This window comes from Cladophialophora bantiana (assembly GCF_000835475.1).
Source record: "Cladophialophora bantiana CBS 173.52 unplaced genomic scaffold supercont1.2, whole genome shotgun sequence".
Taxonomy (NCBI): Eukaryota; Fungi; Ascomycota; class Eurotiomycetes; order Chaetothyriales; family Herpotrichiellaceae; genus Cladophialophora; species Cladophialophora bantiana.
Window position 1 is genome coordinate 2,143,962 of NW_015971576.1, and position 24,822 is coordinate 2,168,783.

At 53.3% G+C, this 24,822-nt stretch overlaps 9 protein-coding genes across 9 annotated transcripts; 5 read left to right on the top strand and 4 right to left on the bottom strand.

Moving 5' to 3' along the window:
- Nucleotides 1-8: 8 nt before the first annotated feature.
- Nucleotides 9-835, bottom strand: Z519_01788 (uncharacterized protein; the record flags this gene model as incomplete). The annotated part of the gene is made up of 2 exons (XM_016759545.1): nucleotides 9-479; nucleotides 581-835. 2 exons carry the CDS (start codon nucleotides 833-835, stop codon nucleotides 9-11), a joined length of 726 nt encoding a protein of 241 aa, XP_016624873.1.
- A 557-nt stretch (nucleotides 836-1,392) lies between these two features.
- On the bottom strand, nucleotides 1,393-3,620 carry Z519_01789 (uncharacterized protein; the record flags this gene model as incomplete). Its single annotated transcript, XM_016759546.1, has 2 exons — nucleotides 1,393-3,497; nucleotides 3,548-3,620. The coding sequence occupies 2 exons, from the start codon at nucleotides 3,618-3,620 to the stop codon at nucleotides 1,393-1,395; spliced, it is 2,178 nt and encodes a 725-aa protein (XP_016624874.1).
- Nucleotides 3,621-4,753: 1,133 nt separating this feature from the next.
- Z519_01790 (uncharacterized protein) lies at nucleotides 4,754-6,581 on the top strand (the record flags this gene model as incomplete). Its single annotated transcript, XM_016759547.1, has 2 exons — nucleotides 4,754-4,869; nucleotides 4,925-6,581. The coding sequence occupies 2 exons, from the start codon at nucleotides 4,754-4,756 to the stop codon at nucleotides 6,579-6,581; spliced, it is 1,773 nt and encodes a 590-aa protein (XP_016624875.1).
- Nucleotides 6,582-7,092: 511 nt separating this feature from the next.
- Nucleotides 7,093-9,794, top strand: Z519_01791 (uncharacterized protein; the record flags this gene model as incomplete). Its single annotated transcript, XM_016759548.1, has 4 exons — nucleotides 7,093-7,225; nucleotides 7,280-9,098; nucleotides 9,157-9,267; nucleotides 9,326-9,794. 4 exons carry the CDS (start codon nucleotides 7,093-7,095, stop codon nucleotides 9,792-9,794), a joined length of 2,532 nt encoding a protein of 843 aa, XP_016624876.1.
- A 1,743-nt stretch (nucleotides 9,795-11,537) lies between these two features.
- Z519_01792 (serine/threonine-protein kinase nrc-2) lies at nucleotides 11,538-13,619 on the top strand (the record flags this gene model as incomplete). The annotated part of the gene is made up of 4 exons (XM_016759549.1): nucleotides 11,538-12,378; nucleotides 12,446-12,745; nucleotides 12,799-13,183; nucleotides 13,235-13,619. The coding sequence occupies 4 exons, from the start codon at nucleotides 11,538-11,540 to the stop codon at nucleotides 13,617-13,619; spliced, it is 1,911 nt and encodes a 636-aa protein (XP_016624877.1).
- Nucleotides 13,620-14,670: 1,051 nt separating this feature from the next.
- Nucleotides 14,671-18,394, top strand: Z519_01793 (uncharacterized protein; the record flags this gene model as incomplete). The annotated part of the gene is made up of 2 exons (XM_016759550.1): nucleotides 14,671-14,812; nucleotides 14,868-18,394. The coding sequence occupies 2 exons, from the start codon at nucleotides 14,671-14,673 to the stop codon at nucleotides 18,392-18,394; spliced, it is 3,669 nt and encodes a 1,222-aa protein (XP_016624878.1).
- Nucleotides 18,395-18,894: 500 nt separating this feature from the next.
- Z519_01794 (uncharacterized protein) lies at nucleotides 18,895-22,074 on the bottom strand (the record flags this gene model as incomplete). The annotated part of the gene is made up of 5 exons (XM_016759551.1): nucleotides 18,895-19,365; nucleotides 19,527-19,878; nucleotides 19,978-21,244; nucleotides 21,317-21,923; nucleotides 21,979-22,074. The coding sequence occupies 5 exons, from the start codon at nucleotides 22,072-22,074 to the stop codon at nucleotides 18,895-18,897; spliced, it is 2,793 nt and encodes a 930-aa protein (XP_016624879.1).
- Nucleotides 22,075-22,562: 488 nt separating this feature from the next.
- Z519_01795 (uncharacterized protein) lies at nucleotides 22,563-23,838 on the top strand (the record flags this gene model as incomplete). The annotated part of the gene is made up of 2 exons (XM_016759552.1): nucleotides 22,563-23,565; nucleotides 23,621-23,838. 2 exons carry the CDS (start codon nucleotides 22,563-22,565, stop codon nucleotides 23,836-23,838), a joined length of 1,221 nt encoding a protein of 406 aa, XP_016624880.1.
- A 273-nt stretch (nucleotides 23,839-24,111) lies between these two features.
- Nucleotides 24,112-24,704, bottom strand: Z519_01796 (uncharacterized protein; the record flags this gene model as incomplete). The annotated part of the gene is made up of 2 exons (XM_016759553.1): nucleotides 24,112-24,321; nucleotides 24,570-24,704. The coding sequence occupies 2 exons, from the start codon at nucleotides 24,702-24,704 to the stop codon at nucleotides 24,112-24,114; spliced, it is 345 nt and encodes a 114-aa protein (XP_016624881.1).
- Between the last annotated feature and the right edge of the window lie 118 nt (nucleotides 24,705-24,822).

Sequence of the window (24,822 nt, forward strand, 5' to 3'; positions counted from 1 at the left end):
TGTTGGAGTTATCTGTAAAATTCGCCTCTCTTGACGTTGATGCCATACTCCTGCACAGCCATGCCCAGATCCTCCATTGTCAAGACGGTCTTGCCCTGAGCGCTTCCACCCTGTCCTCCACCGCCATACCCGCTCCTCTGCACTCCCAGCGTCGTATTCTGTTGATTCTTTCCTCCCGCGCCACCTGCCCCGGCGCCTGCCCCTCCAGATCCGCCAGAAGCGCCACCTGTAAACGTAGACGCGCCTCCCCCGCCCATGCCAGCCATTCCTTGGCCGCTTAATGCGTTATTCGAACTCCGAATCCGCGAGTATTGGTAGGCGTCCGCGGCGATGTCGGCGACGAATTTCTGGGTTGCGAGAGCGAGGAGGCGAGCGAGTGGGAGGGGGGTAGTGTTCGTGCTGGCGCCCGTTGGGTCGGCGGGAGATGGGGGTGGGAGCCCCGAGAGTGTGAGGTAATGAGCCGTCACAGCATCCGGGATCTAGTACAGCAGTTTAGTAGAGGTCAATAAAAGAGCAGCAGTTGAATTGATCTTTTAGATCGAAGAGGGCACTGGGTATGGTGAAAAAGAGGTGGACGTACAATTGGCGCATAGTCGTCCATTTTGCTCAGAAACTCTCGTAACGTCACATCCTTGCGGTTATGATGCGGCAGACCCGACGCCGTTGTCGCCGTCGCGCCAGGTTGCTGTGTGTCCGTCTGGGTTGTCATATCGTGATCTACGTTCTCGTCCTGTCTGGCTGCCGCATCTTGGGTAGTGGCGTCCTCCATCTCGGCGTCGGCGTCAATGTCTCTGGGGGCGGTGTCGCCTCCTGTTGCTTCGCCTGGGGATGACATGGTCGTATTATCATCTGAAGATTCGATAATAATGTACGCAGTGGATGTGGTGTTACCATACACTGTGTAAAGTGTGGCACACGAAGGAAAGTCTTGATGGAGGGGGGAGGCGGGTGCAGGTGTTCGCTTGTATGCAAGATGGAGGCCCAGACTCTTCAAAGGCGTCGCAGGGAGATTCCCGATGCAATGTCGGTCAACATTTAGCCGAGGTTTGACCTTGCTAGCGCTTCAGCCTCGCGATCGTTGCACTGGATCGTGGGAGAGAAAGCGAGATGTCAAAAAATGAGGAATTCGGAATAGCTTAAGTATCTAAGCTGGTCATAGAGTCTACAACATTATCATCATTCATCTCAAGATACATCTCTAGCTCCACTGAGGGCAGATCCATGCCAGCTTTTAAGCGCTCTCGCTTCCACGAGAAGGCATCATATCGGCCAATCACACCATGACAACCTCCCCTTCAATGTTGGGAGTTCGATCAAGACTTGGCAATGCCCAAATGATCACATTAGCCTCCTCCAAGAGGGAAGTTCTGCCTTTCCCGTTTGGTGCTTTAGCTAGTTCGACCGGATGGACTGCGACGTCTGTGCCGTTGCCTTGGTTATCATGGCCTCGACATCTGCCATGCTTGGTTCGAAGGATTTCTTCGAGTCGTCTGCGGGAGTGCCTTGACCGGCTCCATTGGTAAGGGGTGACTCTTGATTGAACGTAGAGTCAAATACGTCTTCCCCAAGCCGTTCCTCACTGTCACCCTCACCTGGCAAGTCATCTAACGCAGCCTCATCCTCTTCGGCCAGTAGCCTGTCACGCTCCCTGGCTTCTTGTCTGAGAGCTTGCGTTGGAGCACGCGTTTTCAAATCGCCAGTCACATATTTGAGATAATATGGCACCTCGATACCACTTTTGAGAAAGAACAGCTTCAGGTTTCGCGCTTTGTCCTTGAGCTGGACCTGGTTTCGATCTTTGAGCGCCTCGCTAATCGTGCCTCCAGGCCCATACATGGCTAAAATTTGACTCCAGTGAGGCCCTTTAACTTGATCCAGACCCGTCATGAGAGCGTTCTCTTCTTCCGTGGTCCACGGACGCCTCTGACTTGGGGCCAACGATTTCTTCTCGAGAGCAAGCGAGGCCTTTGTGGCCGCCAACCGGGCTCTCTCATAGAGAACTGACGTAGGAGCAGTCTGGGACGCGTGAGGAATCTCTTCGGCGGTTGGCTTTTGTTCGGTTGCGGGTGACTTAGATGGAGTGGTATCCGGGACAGGCTCTGACGGTTCGGAAACTGGCGCAGGCGGACGGGTCGTAGATGTGTCGTGCTGTACCGTCGGGGTCTTCGATGCAGGCTCCTCCGGAATCTTGTCTGAATACGCCAAACCCAGAGTGCTTCGAAGCGCAATCTCTGCAGCCCGGGCCGCCTGCGCTACGAAATCGCCCTCGTCTGGCGGCTCAGTAGCATGCCTGATTTGCGGTTTTGATGAGAGGATGGAGTCGGTTGCCGAGACCGGGAGCGGCGGGCCGTGAATAGAGAATTGCCCTTCCATCTGATCTCGATGGAGGCTCCTAGTGGGATCGTTACCCTCGTTGAAGGCACCTTCGCCAGAATTGGAGGAGTTTTCGATATGTTTGATGAGATATGAGGACACTTCTCGGCTAAAGTCCTCCCACTTATACTTCAAGGGGAGCTGATCAAGGGTGTTGGTCCTGACATGGCTCTGCAGAATGTCGCGGCGGGATGCAAGCCTGACGAGGAATTCCTGCTCAGTAGGAGCCAAGCCGGTTGTGCCGGGCCTTCTCGCCAACAGCGCTTTGTCGAGGTCGGGGCCGAAGAGGTCGGCCATAACAACGTTGGGAGGAGCAGCGCCTGTTCTCCAGGCAGTAATGAAGCCCTGGGTCTTCAATTCGAGATACATAGAAGCCTGTGCCTTTAGTAATTTACCGTTTTCGGGCACGAACACGGCGAGGAAACTCCTGTCCATGTCGCGAAGACCTATCTCCCCTGTGAAAATGCTGGACATGAAGATTGCCTGGTTGGCCCTGCGGATGATCTCGATTTGACTGCTATCGCGCAGTCCCAGATCGTGTGGCGACAGAAAGGGCCATCCAGGACTGAGGAGCCTCCTGGTCCGATCGAACGAAGCGCGTAACGCGGCGTACTCTTTGGTGATTGGGGCACTTGGTGCGCTCGACAAACCCATTGCTTCGGCCGGTGTCAACCGAGATAGGAAGGACAAAAGTTGTGAAGACTGCTTGTCCAGGACAGGCAAATTATCCAGGCGGGTGTTCGCCGCAGGAGACTGTTGCTGAGGAGGTCTTGTCGCAAGTTTTCCATCCTGGCCTCCAGGCATAGTCGCGGATTTCACAGCCACAGCCTGTCCTTCAGAGCCTTCCACCTTAACCACAGTGTTGACGACTTGCGCATCCCCATCCGCGGAAAGGCTTGGTTGCTGAGGAGGGTTTGTCTCGAGGTTTCCATCCTGACTCCCAAGGGCTGTTGTATCTTTTGCAGCCACAGAGTGCCCTACAGCGCCATACGGGTCAACCTCTGCTTTGATTATCTGCTGCTCCTCATCTGCGGAGAGCCGTCGCCGCTTGGGACTTCGCGGGTTGTCGTCAACGTCTGCAGGAGTGGCGGGAGACTTCGAAGCAGAAGGGGTTTGGGGTCGATCTGAATGATGGTCACTTTGAGCTCGGACGGACTGTAAGGCCAATACTCACCTGCATCACGGTGGGACGGGGGTTCTGGTTTAGGCGTCTGCACAGGCTGATCTGTCGAAGAGAGTTGTGCCATTGTTTTTCTGAGGCCTTTTTGGGGGGCCTGCCTCTGGGAAGGGTTCGCATGCTAGGTGCGGCTGGTGGGAGAAACTGCCATCACGTGCCGATAACGGAAAAGTTGAGATGGATAATAATATGTGCGGATGGGGTGAGTTGGCTAAGTTCCCGAGTGTATGGGCGGATGGTGACGGAGACGCTCTGGGTCCGCTGAGGGGTTACAATCCTAAATTACTAGGTCTGATGCTAGATGTTAGTATATCGACATCTTCCCAGCCTCCAGGATTTCTTTATACACGAAGAGGAAGATGGGGCGCGCCGAGGGATTCCGTTATCGCTATCGGCAGTCCTGTTACTGCCTATTCTTCGCACAGCACTTCATCCAGTTGCACCCATTTACGCACGCTGTTGTCTGTTCCGCGTACTTTGGGCTCCGTATTGTGCAAACCTCTTCTTCTTGGACCTCAAATTACATCTGCACAGCCAGAACAACACAACACAGCACTACACAACACAGCACAGCACAGCACAGCACAGCACAGCACAGCACAGCACAGCACAGCACAGCACAGGAATCCAGTCCAATAACCTTGAACACCGCCTCTCTTCCCCGTCCATCCCTATTTGGGCGCCTTGCAGAGATCGCTGATCGCCCGCACCCTTCGCTAGGTAGGCAAGCGGCATGGCAAGCAAGGGGAGGTACAAGGAGCTATCAGGCTTGTTGGCCTCCCGCAGCTCTGGAGCTTATGCCAGCGAATCGAAATGCCGACCTGAGCAACATCTCCACTCCCTGAAGCGCTGCTCTCGAGGCTCTCTTCCTGCTTGCCGGCTATCCCTCCCCGTTCCATACATACGCCTCCAATGTTAGCTACCAGAACTCAGCTTTGATCATGAGACTATGCCCTGTCGTGAGTAAGCTTGCCTTGTTGGACCTTGCTTTTACGAGCTCCTCCTGCCAAATGTTGTCATAAGCTGGTCGAGCTGGTCGAGCCATTGGAGCTTTGACCTGCAGCCTCATGCTCAGTCACCTCATAATGCTCGCCGCACCCCGCAGTGGTCTCGGACTCTCTTCTGCTTCTCAGCTTCTCGGTCAGCCCTGGTAGTTGGCTCTCAGTCCTCCTGTCGTATGTTAGGCTAGATTGTCTAGTTCAGATGGATCCAAGGGTCACCCTCAATACCTTGTGTTTCTATCTCCTTGCCTTATGCTTCACCGCCACTGCCCAAACACTCCTCAAGGAGCAGGTCCTAAGCACTTTCATCTACACCAGGTTAGACATTCAATTTGCACAGAAGGATATGGGGGATTGTGCTGACTCTCAATAGATATGGCGATAGAACACCGTTGGTGCTTCCCCTCTCGCCCACTTTAACGCCTCTGGGTGCTCAGCAACTATTCGAGGCGGGCGACAGGGTTCGCCAGAGATATCTGGTTCCAGTCGACGGTGCAGATGAGTCGACGACGATCTCTGGGATCGCATCCTATCAGCTTGAATACGATCAACTGACCATTTTGTCCACTGACGATCAGTATGTGTCCGCTTCAGCTCAAGCCTTTCTCCAAGGGTTGTATCCGCCGCTGCAGACGTCGTCCAACTATACATACATTGCTGGTCAAAGCACGATCCAAAATGGATCGAACCTGGTGGCTCCACTGAATGGTTATCAGTATCCGAACATCAATACAGTCTCCAGCAACGATCTCAATTCGATCTGGGTTGGTGGGATGAGTAATTGCCCCGCATATGTGGCGTCAACAAATGACTACTATGGCACCGAAGCTTTCGAGAGCATTGAAAACAGCACCGTGCAGTTTTATGCAAGTCTGCAGCCAGACTTCTTGAATGGAGTCTTCTTGGACGCATCTGTGGGCTACTATGATGCATATTACATCTATGATTACCTCAACTATGCTTCAATCCACAATACAAGCGCAGCACAGCTCCTTTCCGAGGAAGACCTAACAAGAGCCAAGATCCTTTCGGATGACTGGGTCTTTGCCCTGAATGCCGATATTGAGGTTTCGGGATCTACTCCTGGGGACCACATACGAGCCATAGCCGGCCGTACATTGGCTACACGGATCCTTCAAGCCTTCTATACGACCATCAACAGCAAAGGGACTTCGGGCAAGATGACTCTGCTCTTTGGGAGCTTCGAGCCTATGGTCGCATTCGCCGCTCTTGCCCGGTTAGTGTCACCCCAGAATGCAGCCTTTTACAACGTCCCGGAGCCAGGAGCTAGCTTTATTTTCGAGCTCTACGGCCTCCAGGCTGAAGGCGTCGACACCTATCCAGACACATCGAATATCTTTGTTAGATTCCTCTATCAAAACGGAACGGGGTCCTATGCTTCGCTGGTGGAGTATCCTCTCTTCGGACTGAGCCCGAGTCAGACGAGCATCACACTAGCAGATTTCATTTCGGGTCTGGAGAACTTTATGATCTTCAATGTGGAGGATTGGTGCACAACTTGCAACAGTTTCAGTGTATTCTGCCCGGCGTTCACTGGGACCAACGGGAACCTCAACCCGACCACTGGATTCTCTCCCAGCCACCATGGCTTGTCCCCTGCGGTAGCCGGTGTCATTGGGGCTGTTGTCACTCTCGCGGTGGCTGCTCTCTTGTTCGGTATGGCGATGTTGCTTGGAGGGGTGAGATTGCATCGGGTCCATACCAAACGCAGGTCCGAGTTGGGAGGATTCAAAGGTGGAAAGAAACTTGCCAGCGATCAAGATCTCACAATCTCCAAGGGTGGTGCCGGCACTGTTGTTGTGGCTAGCGAAGACCCAGCCTATCCAGCACCTGCTAGAGGCCATGAACGTGTTGGAAGCTGGGAACTCAGGGACCAAGCCAAGGCAGAGGAGGCGCAGGGGCGAGTCCTCAATCCAGCTGATATTCGGCCGCGACGACCGAGTTACGAAGAAGACGACATGCCTATCAATCCTTTCACGCCCCCTGTGGCACCGCACAACCATGTATGAAGCCGTATGACTGAGAAATGACTGTGCCGAAGTACTCTGTTGATTGCGCTCTGCCACACCCTTAATATCACCCAAACAAAGTAAACACAAGGAGGAGACTCGTACCCAACCCTTCTTTCACTGCTCTCTTGTCCGTGAATTTCTCTTGGTGCAAAGCCTTTTCAACCTCGCCGTCAATGATTGTTTCTCTTCTTCCGACCTCGCCAACAGCACCCTCTGTTCATCTCGGAAATCCTCCGCGCAAGCTTACTCGGTGAGTATGGACCTCGTTCACACCTTCCTCTCTTCCTGCTGTTTGCTCTTTTGCTTCGGAAGAAAGGAAGCGACTGCCCTTGCGTCCATGGTCATCGACACACCCTGAAACAGGCAGCCCTCATCACTCTCACCTTTGCCTATGTATGACTCCCTTGACGGCTTTGCAAGCTCTTGTGGCGATTCCTTTTGGTCTCTCCTTGGCTACTCAATTGCACTCTTGCTTGCGCTTGAAATCAAAACACGACATAGAGTCAATATGACTAACCAAAGCACAAATAGCCCAGCCCGTCGACAGCGCAGATACACCGTGTCGCGTTTGCTCGAACTTGCACCTCAATCCAGGCCTGCCAATTTTGATCTGTCCAAATTCACATACGACGCAGCTCGGGGTGAGTCTCGATGTGCCTCCAGAGCAGGCCTAGATAGTGTTGACTCGAATCCAGCCGGGGTCGTCCCTCCTCTAGGTGCCTGCGTCATGTCCAATCGACGAACTTCCAGTGATCGGCCTCGTGGCTGGTCACAAGAGTCCAGCAGCTCTCAGGAAGAAGTCATCCTTTATCGAGGCAACCGCATCGTCAGCGCACCCGAACGACAGCCTGCCATCCCACCTTCTGAAAGCCGAGCCCAGCAAGACGAGGGCTTCGCTCGATTCCTCAAAAAACACTCTTCTCCTACCCACCAACGCGTCACTGCTGGTGGTCGGATCGTGCCAATGGAACAGCGAACACGCCCTCCCGTCTTCTCCTTACCACAAGCCAGCCAAGGCACAGAAGCGGACCGTAACAGCAACACACGCAACGAGGTCAATGGGATCACCAAGCCGAGCGCTACCCAGGACCAGGAAAAAGTAGTCGTGACGGACAAAACCGCCCATCAGTTGCTGCCACAGTCACATGCTTATGTATCTGGCAATGTTGGGATGGCGGACGCTCGCGAGACCACGACAACCACCAATGTCAATATCATGGCCCCAAACAACGTTTTCGCCTATGACGGTATCCACCATCAGCCAAATTATCTGCAAGCTGTGACCTCTGCACCTTACTATGCAGCGGTTCTGGGGGATGCGTACCTTGCGCAAAATCCTCCGATTTATGCAGGCGGTGCAATGCCCTTGGGCGGCTTCAACAACCCGGTCGGCCTGGCCTTCCCAATACCATATGTCCCCAATGCCCAGATGTTAGGTCTCCCACCTTCGTGTGGTATTACCACGACTCCCACCGAGCCTGAACCTCCCGAAGACGCATATGGCCAGCATATGCTTGCTGAAAGCACTGCGAACTTTGAGCAACTTGATCGACAGCTCAAAGCCATCGATCGCCATCGCGCTATGACGGATTCCGACCCATCCCTTAGGGACCACCGCATCGCCATCGTCCAGTTGCGAGCAGAAGCGAAAACAATGATGACCTACTGGGCGAGGCAGCTGGGGCTTGACCCTAAAGCGCTTCCGGAAAAAGCCACTTGTCCGTCAAGCAGCACTCTCAACGTGAGAGCGGCTACATACGTTCCGCTTAGGACCCACCCGTCTCCAGAAACGCTAGCTGACGGCGCTGGCAACGGATTACTCCCCAAGGGCATGCAATTCGAGGCTGAGAGGCCGAAGTTTGAGGTGAGGAATGCTCGTCGTCCAATTCCAATTGTGCCACCTCCAGAGGAATCGCCAAGTCCAAAGAAAGACGCCGGAGAGAAGTTTGAATCAAAGACTGAGTCAATCGAGGTTGACGAATGGGGCCTCCGCCTTGGGCCACCGCCACCTGAGATCCAACGCCAACAGAGTCAGATGTTGGAAAGATTGTCACGCGAAGCCAGCATCTCTCCTCTGGGCTCCAGTGAGAACGCGGTCGTTATCACCCCGGAACCAAGCTCCCATTCAGTCAGTCCTCAGGAGAACCCTGATGAGGGCCAGGAAGCCAAGGCGATGGTCGAAATCAGCTCAGAAAGTGAGGAGTGGCTGCCAACTAAACCTGGTCGTGCTCCACCGACAGTGGAAGCTTGCTACGAGCTCCAACTAGATGCCATGCGACTTCCTCCCGGGGTGACGAGCAAAGTGCGGTTGCCAGACGGTTCAGTGACCGAGGTTCGGGGTCGTGGATTGCAGCGTCCACCATCGTTTGAGATGGACGAGTTTGAGAAGCGCTACTGGACAAAGAAGCCCATCGTGACCAAGGAGATGTGGAACAACTTCGTTGAGGTACGAGCTTGTGGAGATGTTCCCAATATTGTCGACACTTTTAAGTTCGAAGTTCTCAGCTTGGAAAGGTATGTTCTTCCGGCACCTGAATCAAGAGGAATAATTGCGCTAATTCTATCTCCCTAGCAACGAAAGCCAGATGAAAGAGAACGCCAGAGAAGAGTTGCTGAGCCACAGCGCCGAAGCGTCCAACGGTAATAGCAGCGACTATAAGAGTGTGGCCAAGGATGCGACCAAGTATGTGCTCCTTGCAACATCTCTTTGGCCCCTTGATATCAAAACTGACACCCTCCAGTGGCCAGAACATCGTCCGTGGATTCACTCGCCAAGACTACAGATCGGCAGCTGAGCCCTCAGCTGGTTCTGAGCCATGTCTGTCAATCCTGAAGCAATCATCGGCATCTTCACCGTCGATGTGGTTGCGAGAAGACAGAGCTGGATGGGTCTCCAACGACCATTTGAGGAACGGCCGAGTGACGGGATCGGAGGCTCTGAGCAGCAAAGGCGTTTCATCCGTTTCTATCCAGAACATTCATGCCATGGGCCGTCTCCCCCACTTGTTGGATGGTACCAGTGAGGGCCAGAGACTTTCGGCGAAATCGATGCTCTCTGCGGCAAGCAAAGTCGCCAGTCCACGTCTGACGCCGGCTCCAGTCCTATCCCCCGAGGGATTTTATGAATCATATCTTCACAAGTCTCGCGATGTCGGCGTTGAAGGCAGCGATGGTTTCCTGGCCCAAGTTCCGAAGAAGGAGGAATTGTAAGAAAGACTCGACGGACCTGGAAGGTCTGCCACAAATTGGGTGGCAGGAATCCAATTGAATAAGGGGCTGTTGCTTTTCAGGGGTGTATGATAACACAGGAATTGGACATGTCTACTGGGTGACATTGCTTGGTACCTAATAAGGGTTGGATGTATCGTGTCACAGAATATTGCAAGACGGAGAGAAGACCAAAGTTGTCATTGGGCTTGACCTGGTTAATATGATAACGGTGACATTGTGGAAAGGTGCCTTGGCCTGTGATGAAACCGGGGGCCGGGCGACCTGAGAACAACTGAACAACATCCACATGTGCTCAAGTATCGGGCGACATTGGAAGGCAACACAGTGAACAGAAAGATACCGACAATGGCGAGCAAATGCCAGCAGGATATCTGCAAAATACAAATAGGCCTGAATAATATGTAACTTGAAATTGTCCTGTCTTTTGGGCGATGGATGTAGGCCTACTCGGTATAGCTGGCCGGACGGTGAGAAGGCGACAGTCGACGAGTCGAGCAAGAAACGGGACTAGATAGAAATATGGGAAATGGCGATTGTGCCCATTGGTGACGGTGGTAGCGATGGGTGGTTCTTCTGGTGGCGAGATGGAAAATCCTCGTGCTGAGAAATCAACCGCGGCGACGGCTGGAGATGGAGTTGGTATGCATATGCACGGTGACGATGCGCCGAGTGAGGACTTCCAATTCGAGACATTATAACCACGGGAACGGCAAGGGTGAGGCAGAACCAGGGCAGAGCAGATGGGACCTCGTGGAGATGGTAGTGTGGTGTCTCATCTTGCTAGGCGTGGGCGGGTGACAATGAATGGAATGTAGGCAATGATCTGTTCGGGCTGGTGGGCTACACAAACAGACACGGGGCGTAGGGAGAGGCAAAGACACGTCGATATCCAAGGACCGTCCTGGCACCTACCGTACTCGGTCGCTACTCCGTATAGCACTGTTGTTTGCACCCCACGGCATCAACGGTGCTTGATAAAAGGAACCCCTCGCTCCACGGGTTGGAGATATAAGGTTTCGCCTTGGGAAAGAGAAAAGAGTTCAAGGTTTCTACCGAGCGACTGCGCCTGCGAGCCTCCGGCTGGTGGGCAGAAGAATCTCCACCATTCACCAACCACTCACCACTGACCACTCACTGCTCGCTGCGACTGCGGCTGCTCCTACCACTCACTCCCACGACCAGCACCAACACCAACAACACCACCACACAGTCCAGACGCCTACCGCCTTCGCTCTCCAACAAGGTTCCTTCCTCTCCTGCTTCCCCCCTCCACCGCACCTAACTAAGCCGATATCACTTCCACCTTGAACCCCCCGTCAATCTAACCCTCAGTTCTTACTTCCCTTCTTTCACACCGAGGAAAAGGGACACCACTTTGAACCTCCTGGCGATCAACCACCACCATATTCGTTTCCCCGGGCAAGCGTCGTCCATCTTCATCCGAGGACAAAACCCTGACATGGCGCACCACAGATAGCCCTGCCCGCACCCGATCCTCCCTCTCTCGTTCGTCCCTTGTCCGCCCTCCGTACAACCCAAACGCCCTATCCGAACCTCACCTCTTCAGTACAGCCCCAAGTCCGCTCTTTGTTTGCCCCATTCCTCTGTCTGTCTATTCCTCCCTCCCTCTCTCTATTAGTCTCTACCCAGTACAGAGGGCTCGACTTCTCTCATACATTTGATTGATTCTGTGGATCCATTGAATTGGCACCCTGCAGCATCATGGCCGCCACCACCGAGAAACGCAATTTTTCCTCCCTGTCCTTCTCCTCCAAGAAGCATCTGAACGGCGACCCGGGCTCCGGCGCTCACACTCCCACTACAACCAAGTTGAAAAACTTCTTCCGCATCAACAGCAGTGGAAGTCAGACTTCGATAGGCTCCGACGGCTTGCCCACCCCCAAGACGGAATCCAAACCCGCCAAGCAGTCACGCTTCCTGCCTGGCTTGAACAGAAACAGGTCTACCACCGTTGCCAGCGAGGGACACCCCCTCGACGACGCTATCGCCTCTCCAACCGCTCAAGCCAACCCCTACTTCGTCCATCAAGGGCCTCCTGCCTTGCGCCACCACAATGAAGGCAGCGTCCCTCCCTCCCCTCCAGACACACCCAAGGTCCATGTCAACGGCACGGCCGTGGAAGAGAAGGCGGTCACGGCGGGTAAGGAAGAACTGGCGCGGAAACTGAGAAGGGTTGCGTCGGCCCCCAATGCACAGGGTCTTTTCAGCGGGAACAAGCCAACTACCGAGAGACCGTCGACAGCAGAATTGGGAAAGGAACCTCTGGCGGTAATCAATGGCTCGTCACCAAAGCTGGGCATGATTCCTCAGGAGGACTCGAGCACCCACAGCCTCCCGCCCAAACCTGGCAAAATCCCCCTGCCAGGACAGATTCGCCAGTCGGTCGCTTTTCGAAGAACCTACAGCTCCAATTCGATCAAAGTCCGCAATGTCGAAGTCGGCCCCCACAGTTTCGATAAGATCAAGTTGATTGGCAAGGGTGATGTTGGCAAGGTTTACCTTGTCCGTGAAAAGAAGTCGAACCGGCTGTATGCCATGAAAGGTTTGTCCTGCCAATTCGATATCTCCCTCTCTGAGAGGGCAAACCGACGTGTCCTGACTTCTGGCAGTCCTCAGCAAAAAGGAAATGATAAAGCGTAACAAGATCAAGAGAGCGCTGGCCGAACAAGAGATCTTGGCCACGAGCAATCACCCCTTCATTGTCACTCTATATCATTCTTTCCAATCCGAAGATCATCTCTACCTATGTATGGAGTACTGTAGCGGAGGTGAGTTTTTCAGGGCATTGCAGACTCGTCCGAACAAATGCGTCGGCGAGGAAGATGCCCGATTCTATGCGGCAGAAGTTACAGCCGCATTGGAGTATCTGCACTTGATGGGCTTCATCTACCGTGACCTGAAGCCAGAAAGTGAGTGCTTTCGACCCTCTCACTGCTCTCTGCGTGCTGAATCTTTTGCTCAGATATTCTCCTTCATCAGTCAGGCCATATCATGTTGTCAGACTTTGATTTGTCCAAACAGTCGGATTCTGGTGGTGCCCCCACCATGATCTTGGGCACCCGCAACGCGTCGAATCCCACTGGGTATCCTCTAGTTGATACCAAGTCTTGCATCGCCGACTTCCGGACCAATTCATTTGTCGGCACCGAAGAGTATATTGCTCCCGAAGTGATCAAAGGCAATGGACATACGAGTGCGGTCGACTGGTGGACTCTGGGCATTCTGATCTATGAGATGCTGTTTGGAACGACCCCTTTCAAAGGCAAAAACCGGAACGCAACCTTTGCAAACATCCTCCGGGACGAAGTGCCTTTCCCGGACCATTCACACGTGACACAAGTAAGCAAGTAAGTGCAATTCCCTGCGCACTTCTCTGGATCTTGGCTGACCTCTTCCAGCCTCTGCAAGTCGCTTATCCGGAAGCTTTTGATTAAAGACGAGGTCAAACGACTGGGTTCTCGGGCAGGCGCCTCGGACGTCAAAAACCATCCCTTTTTCCGCCCTATAACATGGGCTCTTCTCCGCCATATGAAGCCGCCCATGATCCCCCACCAAGGCAAGGCTCTCGACACGGTCAATTTTAGAACCGTCAAGGATAGCGGCAGCGTTGACATTGGAGGTCCGGCAAGTCGACTAAAGGGGGTGCCATTGGATTCGTCTCTGGCGACGCCGGGAGGCGAGATTGCGGATCCGTTCCTGGAATTCAACAGCGTGACACTGCACCACGACGATGAAGATGCGATCGTGATGCAGGACAGTGGACCCACACAGAGTGGGCGGTGACGAACCTTTTGCTCTTGGAATCATCAGCAGGCTTGCTGCCCGTTTCGCCGTGGTCAATTACTGGTGCTGCATGGGCGTTGGGGGCGTACGGAAAGGATAAAAATATGTCACGAGACACGAAGGTCAAGCGGCTCACTCGTCCCTTTTTGATGAAGATGAACGAACGCTGTGAGTTATAGGGTCTCCGAGCATATTCGGCGTTTCGAAATATTCCCAAAAATAGCGCATGTACAGATATACAGCGGACCACTGCAGACAGGCAAGGGAAGGCAGTTAGTTTTGCCAGCTCTCTCTCTCTCTCACTCTCTCACACACCCACACAAACACACGCTATACCGTGGATGAGCGTGCGGAAACCTTTTCCACCGTGTGCTCGATCGAGTTTGACAAGGCTTTACACGCGATTTGTGAGGGCGCATGATCTACCAGATACAGGCGTCAAGAGCGTCTTAGGCCGTAGACGTTTAGACGCCTCGCCACGGTACCCAACGGCGTCTAGGTACAGGCGTTGGCGGTCAAACATCCAGGGGAAGGCGGTCTGGATCCGCCAATCAGCACAGCAGCAGAAAATTCCACTGCGGAGGCCAATGAATTCTGGCAGATGTAACACGCCTCCCTCCTCCCGAATCCATCTCTTTTTCACTCACCTCAGTCATCAGCTGCGTCGCACAAAACCGACCGGGTCAGTCAAATCCTTCCTCCCGCGGCGAAGAGGCAAGCGTCAAAGCTCAAGCGGCGTGACACAGAGCTCGGGCACCGTTGCTTTAAAATTTTGCCATCGCCTCCCCTCCACGTGTTACCCCGTACTTCGAGCCAACTTCCTCCCTTCCTCCCCTCCAACGAGCATGGCCAAGTGCTCCCGATTCCATCCCTTCATCGCTGTCCTCCGCGTGCGAATCAGAATCATGCTTCCCCTGTAGTTGATCTCTCCTGTGCTTTTGATGGCCCCTGTTCTCTCTCGCACCTAGCTTTCATCCGCGTTTCCTCCCGCCGAGGTCGGTCTGAGATTCGAGACCATATTGAGCAATACATCAGGAAGATCTCGGACACCATGAAGTTTGGTCGAAATCTGCCTCGAAACCAAGTCCCGGAATGGGCACCCTCCTACATCAACTACAAAGTGCTCAAGAAGCTCATCAAGGCCGCTGCCGCAGGGGCAGAGAAGCAAGACGGAGAAAGTCCTGATCTGGCTGGTAGGATGGGGTTGAGATGAGAATCAACCGTTGTGAAACTCATGTTTTGTTCTAGGATTCTTTTACACCTTGGATCGCAACCTCGAGGACGTGGACCACTTTTACAACAAGAAATTCCAAGATTTTTCACGGCGTCTGAAACTTCTCGAAGACAGGTACGGAACCTCTCCGCAAGCTGCGACGCAGCTCGATGCCGATGAAGGCGAAGACCTCCTTGCGGCGCTCTTGGAACTGCGTGGCGATCTGAGAAAGCTACAGTGGTATGGAGAAGTCAACAGAAGGGGCTTTATCAAGATCACAAAGAAGTTGGACAAAAGGATCCCCACCGCCCATGCGCAGAAGAAGTACCTGGAACTGAAGGTGGACCCGTCGCCGTTTGCGACAAATACCCAGCTCTTTACCTCGTTGAACAAAATCAACGATTGGATCTCTGTGTTGGGAGAGGTTGCGGCCGCTGCTAGGAACACGGCTGACGACGTTGCTTCCATCTCCTCGGGGTCGTTGAAGCGTACAACTTCTCGGCCTTCTTTGAACATTTCTGTCGAGCAGTTGGCCAAAGTCGAAGCCAAGATCCGTCAAGATGATGCAAAGAGTCTCGAAGAATGGATCATGAGCATATCAAAACAAGGGACTGAAAACTCGGAGGCCGCGGTGCAGTTACTGTTGAACAATCTCCTCCAGAGGGCAATCTCTTCTCGGAGTCGGACCTGTACTGCGTGCCTGCTGCGCTACATTGTCTTCCTGGATGCCCACGATGACATCAATCATCGCAATTGCATCCATCGGCTGATAGTTTCGATCGGTCGCAAACAGTCGCATGCCAGCCAGGAACCCGCCACCGAACCCTTGGCCGATGCTGAAGCAGATCTCCACAACTTTATCACCCCTGCTGCGCATCCCTCCCCCGCCCTGAAGCGTTCGATCTTGCAAGAAGACCAGCGGGTGCAAAATTTTACGCGTAAGGATGAGGCTATTCTATTCCTGCAATTCCTGCTTGACAACCTGAAGCCTTCACAACAACCTGCTTTGTTGGCGAGGGATAGCGCGGGGAGAACACCACTGCATTTTGCGGCAGAATACGGCATTAGAGTCATGTGCGAGATCATCATTGAGCATCTCAGAGCGTGGAAATTGTTCGATGTCGCAGAGGGCATTGACGGGTCAAAGTGGCAGGACGATGAAGGATGGGCACCTTTACATCTCAGCGCCATCGGCGGTCACCCTCTGACTACCAAGGCTTTACTCGACGCCGAGAAGAGTATGGGCTTCATCCCCATGCGGAGATCAGCCAAATTGTCGATTGTCTTGGCTTTGGCCACAAAAGCGAATTTTATTGAAATCGTCCGGCTTCTTATCCAAGCAGGGGTTGATATCAATTACCAAGACGAGCTGGGTGATACGGCGCTCCATGTGGCTGCTAGGTTCGGCCACGTGGAGTGTGCCAGACTACTTCTCGACGGCACAGATGAGCAGAAGGCAAATATCGAGCTATTCGAAAAGGCTTACGGATGGACCCCATTGTTCATCGCTTGTGTTGACGGTCATCTTCCAATTGTGGACTTGCTGATCGACCATGGGGCTGATCTCGAACGCCTGGATTCGTCAGGCTGGAATGCAAAGGAGCACGCCGCTTTGAGAGGTCATATAGATATTGCACAGAGACTTGACAGTGTTATGCCTGAACTGGACGCCGAGCCGGATGTTTCTGTGGCCTCGACGTCTCCCCCGTTGTCGTCATCCCTAACCGAGCGAAACTCCAATGCCCTGGGATCAAATGGCCCGACAATCAAGACCACCGAAGCTGTTAAGACCTTTGGTCATCGATATTTGACAGACAAGAGCATGATCTTGGTCAGTCTCGGCACTATGGACACTCGCAAAAGTATTCGTGCGGTTAATCTTGATCGAATACCACTTTCGAGTGCGCACTCAACCCAGCTCGATACCGCTCTTTCGATTGTCGTCTCAGCCAAAGCGGCCGAGGGTGAGCCTGAGGTCATTGACCTCCCAGTCCAAGACAATATTGCGACAGAACCAATTGTCTTTCACGCAGCCGATCCATCCAAAGTCAAATTGTATTTTGACCTCATCCCGACTTACGCCGGCTCTCACGAGCGCGTCGTCGGGCGTGCTGTCGCTTTGCTATCAAGTGTCAAGTCGAGTGTAGGAACAAAGAGGATGTCATTACAAGGCGATGTGACCGTCCCCATTGTTGCGGCGAGCGATCTTGAGGTTATTGGCTCTGTCACGTTTAATTTCCTCGTCATTACCCCCTTCAACCATCCCAATATGTCGGTAACGGAACATCAAACCTACTGGAGAAGCATGGCGTCGACCATGGTCATTGGGCATCGTGGCCTGGGCAAGAATTTCGCCGCCGGCAGGCGATCTCTTCAGCTAGGCGAGAACACCATTCAATCCTTCATCGCCGCGGCAAACCTGGGCGCCTCATACGTCGAATTTGATGTGCAACTCACGAAAGACCACGTACCTGTCATCTATCATGATTTCCTCGTCAGTGAGACGGGCATCGACGCACCCGTGCATACTCTCACACTTGAACAATTCCTCCACGTGAATGACATGCGAACACCCCGCCATTCCAGACCTGCGTCACCTGTACCATTTGAAAAGCCGAAATCAACCAGTGTGAAGAGCATCGATCGGGATTTACGAGCATCCAGACTGAGATCCATGTCCGTGAGCGGAGCCACTAGCAACGAGTCTCTCGAGATGGACGAGCGGATGAAACATACCCGCGACTTCAAGAAGAAAGGCTTTAAGGGAAACACTCGAGGCAACCATATCCAAGCGCCTTTTGCCACTCTCGAGGAAATGTTCAAAAAGATTCCACAAGATGTGGGTTTCAATATTGAGATGAAATATCCAATGCTATTCGAAAGTGAAGACGAAGACATGGACACATATGCCGTGGAGCTCAACTCGTTTGTTGACACGGTCCTGACCAAAGTATATGACTTGGGCAAGGGAAGGAACATCATCTTTTCGAGTTTCAACCCGGACATCTGTCTTCTGCTGTCGTTTAAGCAGCCTAGCATCCCTGTCCTGTTCCTGACGGATTCCGGGACGAGTCCTGCGGGTGATATCCGCGCCACTTCACTACAAGAAGCCATCCGCTTCGCGAGTCGCTGGAATTTGCTTGGGGTGGTAAGCGCTGCAGATCCTCTGGTCGCCGCGCCTAGACTGGTCAAAGTAGTGAAGGAAAGCGGCCTTGTGTGTGTGAGCTACGGGACACTGAACAATGACAGTGCGATGGTGAGGAGACAAGTGAGGCAGGGAATCGATGCGGTTATTGTGGATAATGTGCTTGCTATTAGGAGAGGCCTGACGGAGGACGTGGCGAAGATCAGTGGTACAAGTACTCCTAATGCCGGAGTCAAAATAACAGGGGAGCAAAATGGGACCGGCGAAGGTGATCTGAAAAAGTTGCTAAATGGGGTGGAGAGTTTGAAGATGCACAACGCTGCTCACTCAGCAAAGAAGGTCGAACAGAAGCGAAATGGCGGAGAACGTGGTAACGGCGAGGCGAACGGCCTTGTCAGTGAAGAAAGGAGAGCATGAGGCGACGGTGCTGGTTGCTGGCAGTTTGTTGAGAGGTTCACGACGCTGCTTGTCTGAGACCTAGGAGTTATCGGAGGAATCATTCCCGCTATTGAAAAGGTGTTAAGCCAACTGAATGGGGGGCAAGGTGTTGAAAAGCGAAAAGAGGTGGACTGAGACAGAGTGTCCGACCCAATGCAGCGGCGAAGGATCGAGGAGCTGGATTGCACATCCAGGCCGCAAGCGCAGGAGGGACCATTTTTATGTTTTATCATTGCGATGGGCTGGCGTTTGTGAAACATGGGAAGGAAAAGTAAGCAGGGAAATATGGTCAAACCTTGTTTTTACTCCCAAATAGAAAGGCCCTTTTCGTCTTCGTACGGAGTACATTTATCACGTCCTTCATATCCGTTATTTCGCTTCGCACTAGTATCATATCGCTGAGCATTAGACCGCATCACAGCCGCAACACGGCGCCACCGCAAAGCATCCAAGGCATCCAAGACATCACATGGCGTCATTTACATCAAACAGGCTTCCTTCTCCGAGGAATGTAGCTCGCTCCCTCCGATCCGGACCCGGCGACCTCTTGCGGCGGCGGCGCGGCGCGGTAATGGCATGCTTCGTTCTGCGCTGATGGGTGCTGAACAGTTGCCGGTCGATAGATGTGGTGCTGGCGGTGCTGGCGGTGTCACCAGTGCCGATGCCGGGAGGCTTTTCCTCTTCCCCTTGTTGTTGTTGTCGTTGTTGTCGCCGCCAGCGCCACCACTGCTGCTGCCGTCGAGATTCATGCTCTGAGCTTGTCCCGGCGGTGGCTGCTGCCGCTGTTGTGTCGCATGAGCGGTCTGGGGTGGAGGAGGCTGCTGAAGCGGCGAAGAGGAAGGGAGGTAGAGGTAGACGTCGACGAGCCACTCGTACCAGACTTTACGGTCGTCCGTCTTGCGCCACATTGTCAGGGTGATTTCCGAGTTGTCGGGGAGGAAGAGAGGTCTCTGTTTTTGAATTTTCCCCCTAATTTTAGCGAATTTCGGTGCAAAATAATGGGGGACTATTATGTGTTGTATATATGTATGTGTGCGTGTGCGTGTATTCAATTCAGATGGAGCTGGTGAGAGACCAAGGAGATAAGGAAGGAAGGAAGAAGGCCACTCACCTTCAGCGGGAAAAATATCGGAAACCAACTAATCATGCCCTCGCTCTTTTGGTCCATGGTGTCGGGATTCGTCGACAACTCGACGCCCTTGTAGAGCACGGTCTCGAAGTAGCCCGCCAGGCCGTGGCATGTGCCCCGGTGCGGGATCGGGAAGGTCAGCTGGCATGAGCGGGCGTTGTGACTGTTGGTGAGGGAGGGTTCTGTCGTCGTTGTGCCGATGGTGGACGGGCTGAGGGTTGGTAGGGCCGGGTTCGGGTGCAGAAACGCCCATGTCTGTTGTATGACGGGGACTGGCGTTGGCGGCGTTGGAAAAGGAGGACCAACGGGTTGTTGGGATTGACGCGTGTGCGCTCTCGAGTAAGGCGTCGCAACTGTGGTTGTGGTCTCGGGTGGTGAAATAGGACTTTGCATCTCGCTTGGAGTTGGATGACTTTGAACGGGACCCGTCGACAGACCGCGCGACGACTTGGCGTCTGCAGCAGCGGACGGCTTCGTGCTCAAGTAGTCGATCGCGTTGAACATGACCACATACGGCGTCTCGCCCGCATTGGGATTACTGCCCATTCCATGCAATATGTCCGCGTGAAGCTTTGGTGCCGCGATCGGCGTGATGTGTGCAGTGTACGATGCCGGAATGGAGATTCCATGGACCGGGTTCAGGAGGTGCTGGACGCCGTCGAGGCATTCGGGAGAGAGCTCGTTGTCGCCGAAGGATCCTAAGAGTTCGCTTATCAGGATGTCGATCTTATAGGGCGTTGGCGTGGTGGTTTGGGTGCTCGTCGCAAGCAGGTATGTCGTATCGAGGGTGGGTGAGCCTGTGAATGTCGGTTGTTGGGCGGTGGATTCTTTCTCTGCATTCTTGTCGCCGTCCCCGTCATTGCCATCACCATCACTGTCAGGCGAGGTGTTGTATATTCGAGTCGGTTTTGCCGTACTTGCAGCGCGAATGGGTCCCCTCCACGTCCTCATGTCCGACTTCACCAAATTCACTCGGCCATTCCACATTGTCTTGTTATGGCGCTGAAGAAGGACAAACGCATTCGGGTTCTTCTCCAGCGCCCACATGTCAATCTCCACCCCGACGTCTTGGCTTGCCTTGAGTGCGCGAGTTACCAGTGGCCCACGACCTGCTCCCACTACAGCAACGACAACGCGTCCGTCCGGGTTGGAGGTCGGTTTTCCTTGTTCAATCCAGTCATGCAAGGCCCGGGCGATGGCGCGCTCGTACCACGCATACTTGACCGGGTCTTTCTCAAAGACTTCATACGTGATGCTTTCGAGGTTGACAGTTAGCGGCTGCAACGGCGCCTGTAGATAATCTTGATAGCCGGCCCCGAAGCGATCAATAGGCGATTGAGGTGGTTGTTTGGTTTGCAAGTTGCGCATGTACGAGAGGTGAGGAGTCGGGTCTTTGAGGTCTGGAGTTTGTGCTGCTTCGGCGAGCGTAGGGAATGCGTTGGTCTCAGCCGCGGCTGGGTTGACCATGCCCCCATTTGTGGCGCTGCTAGGAATAGTCCCGACGTTGCATAAGAGGAACCATGGTGTTGTACGGAGTCGGGCAAATCTCAGGACGAAGGCTTGATGAGCGCGAGTCAGCACGGGATAGCCTTTGGCGTTCTTAGCAAACATTTGCTTGTCGAGGGTGAGCAGCCGGACGGGTTCGGAATACCATCTTGACTGGACGGGGACTGGAGGGAGCAGCTTTGGTATAGACAAGGCTGGAGTTTGTCAGCGTCAGAGACCGGGCAGAAAGGCGACGAGGGATACCGCAAGAAATGTATTACGCTTACCTACACACAACCTAGAAGGATATTTACATATCGATCTAATGAGGTTCCATGCCTCCCAGGTTCCGAAAAGATCCAACCTTTCGATTTCAGCCTCGTCCTGCTCTAAAAATTGCGGACGAGCAAACGGAGCTAGATTGCCCATCTGGTCGACGTGTTCCTCAGAATGGTCAATCATGGGAAACCATATATATAGTTGCATGTAGGGAGCTTGGCCCAGGGCATCCAAGATCACTCTCGCACATTGAGCCACCCCGCTGTCAGACACGCCTTGACCACGAAGAAGAGGGCCTGGGATCAGCACATACGTGAGCCCGCAGAAGGCAGCATAGGCCAATTCCAGTTGCAGGACCTGTCGGGAGACATCCGCGATGATCGGATCTGGAGAACCAAGGTCGATCCAGGAACTTGTAATACCTATGGTCTGGCTAATAGACTCATCGGGCGTCAATGGAGTATCCGCTGGAGTCAGTGGTGGAATAATGACAGGTGAAGCGCTCTTGGTTTTTGTGATGTCTTCTTCTGAATGGAAGGGAAGGGATGAAGAGAGTAGAGTTAACACCCGGCTATGGAAATGGGGAGTCGTGATGGGGCTCGTCACCATGTCATACTTGTTTGTCTGAAGTCAGCCGACATACGACAGATCAATAAAGACTGGGCCTCACATTAGCGGCATGAGCATCTTGGACGGTCTCCATCGAGACTGGTATTGGTCTCTTGGGGTCATGGTGCCCGATGATGAACCTGGGAGCTTCTTCCATCTTGAGGCAATGATTCTTGTCAAGCGAGAAGATCAAGATTCCGTGTTTAGCAAGAGATTAAGGAGATCGTGACTGTTGATAGTTGGGCCTCGAGTCGCTCCATTTTTGACCTTGATCGGAAAATATTTAACTGGCCAGCCTTGTCATCAGACCATTGTCGCACACGGCACGAATCCTGATCCGCAAACGAGTCTTGGGCGGTTTAGAAGCGTGATATGCCGCAGAGAATTGGAGCAGCTGGGTCCAACAAGTTGGAGTAGAGAGACTGAACGGGGGTTGGTGAAGGGAAAATTGCATTTCTACTCGGTACACGGAAGCGGAAGAGGAAGAATGTGAGGCGGCACGCTCGAGATTACCAAAAGAGACTAGCGTGTCTCCAGCTCGATTGAGACGCCCAGCAATTTTGTTTGCGTGCAGTTCATCTTGCACCTTTTACCTTCCACACTGCATATCGACTCTGTCTGGCAGACTTGAGCTGCATTGGCACTATGAGTGTCGCTCGGTCCTCTGAATGCCTATTCTGCCTCTTTTCACGGTCCCCTCGTCCGAAGTCCCTCCCTCGCCGCCAGTTCCATTCGGCTCCTGTCCACCAAAAACGAAAGCCCCGTTTCCCCAGCGTGAAAGCAGAGATTAGCCAGGTGGATCTCAATGCACAAGCCAAAGAGTTTCCTTCAGTACAACATGGCGCGATCGCGGATCGATACTCTCCAGAACAGCGCGCGGCCATCGAGGCAGCGCAGAAACTCATCGATCTTGACAAAATGCAGAAGCAGACTGGCATGCGGACAGATCCCTGGAAGCTAAAATACTACGATGAATTGACCAAAATCGATCCGGTGGTGGATAAGCCAGTGCGGGCACCAATGACTAATATCGATGACAAGTCGAGGCTGAAGACGGATGAAGAGCTGGAAGACGACTTTGTCAAGTTCATCAATGAGATTCCTGAGCCTAAACACGAAAACGACTACGACCAGGATCTATGGGACAAGTTTGACAAGAATCTACGCATGACAGTCGGACGCGAGGAAGCGGAGAGGAGTCCTCCAACGGCGCTGGCTCCAGACTTGCCGAGGATTTCGGAGCCCGCCAAAACCCAGAAGAAGAAATCTAGAGGAGACGAGGAGGGAAGTGGGAGAAAGGAGAGAGTGGTTTCACCTGCGCTCTTGCAATTGATGCAAATGACCGGATACAGCGAGAAACAGATCCTGCAACTCAGGGTCAAGACCGTCATACAACACCGCGTTGTGAATCAGACGAGGCTGGGCAAGATTCAAAAGATGTATGCTTTAAGCATTGCCGGAAATGGTCAGGGCCTCATCGGCATAGGAGAAGGAAAATCGCAGGAAGGCTCTGCAGCTATTGTTCAGAGCCAATATCGTGCCATTCGGAATATGGCTCCTATTCTGCGGTACGAAAATCGAACTATTTACGGCGATCTGAAAGCCAAGGTCAGCGCCACCGAGCTGGAATTATATGCAAGACCGCCAGGTACGCTTTGCCCGCCTCCTTGCCTAGATGACTGTGCTAACTGATTCACTCACAGGCTTCGGACTCCGTTGTCAACAATACATATGGGAGATTTGCAGATGTGCGGGTATCCATGATCTGGCTGCCCGGGTGACACGGTCGAGGAATCCTATGAATACGGTCAAGGCCACAGTGCAGGCTCTGTTGAGCCAGAAGCACCCAGAGGATATCGCGAGAGCCAGAGGCAAGAAGTTGGTGGATGTTCGCAAAGTGTATTATGCAGGCCAAACATAGACGGGGAATTTGTATAGTATCAGCATGCCGCACCGAATATATGCAGCACTCCTCGTTGAGTCTGTGTCATGTTCTGTACAAAACTAGGGTGAGCAAATTCCGACTGGCGAACTGCACCAATTTTAAAAATGCAGATTGATCTGACACGTCTTCGTCGTGGGTTATTAGGTACTTTGTGTAGCTCGTCAATTGAATCCGTCCCGTACACCCATCATATTCTCGTCCATGGATACCAAATACCAGCATACAAACCAAGCCCTGTGTGCCTCTCTTCTACTCGCCGGCTTCTCCTCCGTCGTCATCCTGTCTGTCCCTTACGCCGTCCTCCATACCCTCGACCTGTCCCTGCTGCAGCACGATACTGTACACACTGGCCTTCATCAACGTGTACACGCTGGCGACCCGGCGTTCCAGCAGGCGAAGACCCTCTGCGATTTCGAGCGTGATGGGACCGCTGGAGAGGTCGGCAAGCGTCGACGAAAGCTGAGCAGAGATAACAGATGGTCAGACACTATATCTGGCGTTCGAGGAAGAGAAAGAGAACCGCTTCCAAAACAAGTTCGAGAGCTGTCCCTCCTCCTCTCTTACCTACTCACTCAGCCACGTACTCGACGGGGCAGTCTCTTTTCTTTGGCGCTTTGCTCTCCCCTGGCGAGCTCCCCAGGATTTGAAAAGGACCAAAAAGACAACAAGAAGAACAGGAACAAGATCATCGTAAGAAAAAAACTCACCTCCTTCATGTTTCTCGATAACCTCTCATATTCGTCCAAGACCTCCTGTTCCAAATGCGACACCCCGGATGAGGATTGGCCCGTAAAACTTAGAAGACTGTGCTTCGAGTCGTTGTAGATTATGCTTTCGTCCATCTCGACGTAGTGGTAATAGAAGAATCCAGGATCCAGAGAACAGCGAAAAGTGTGGTCCACAAAAATCCACGATAGACTGAGTCCATTGGAACCGCGTCCTCTGCGGCTAGAAGGTAAA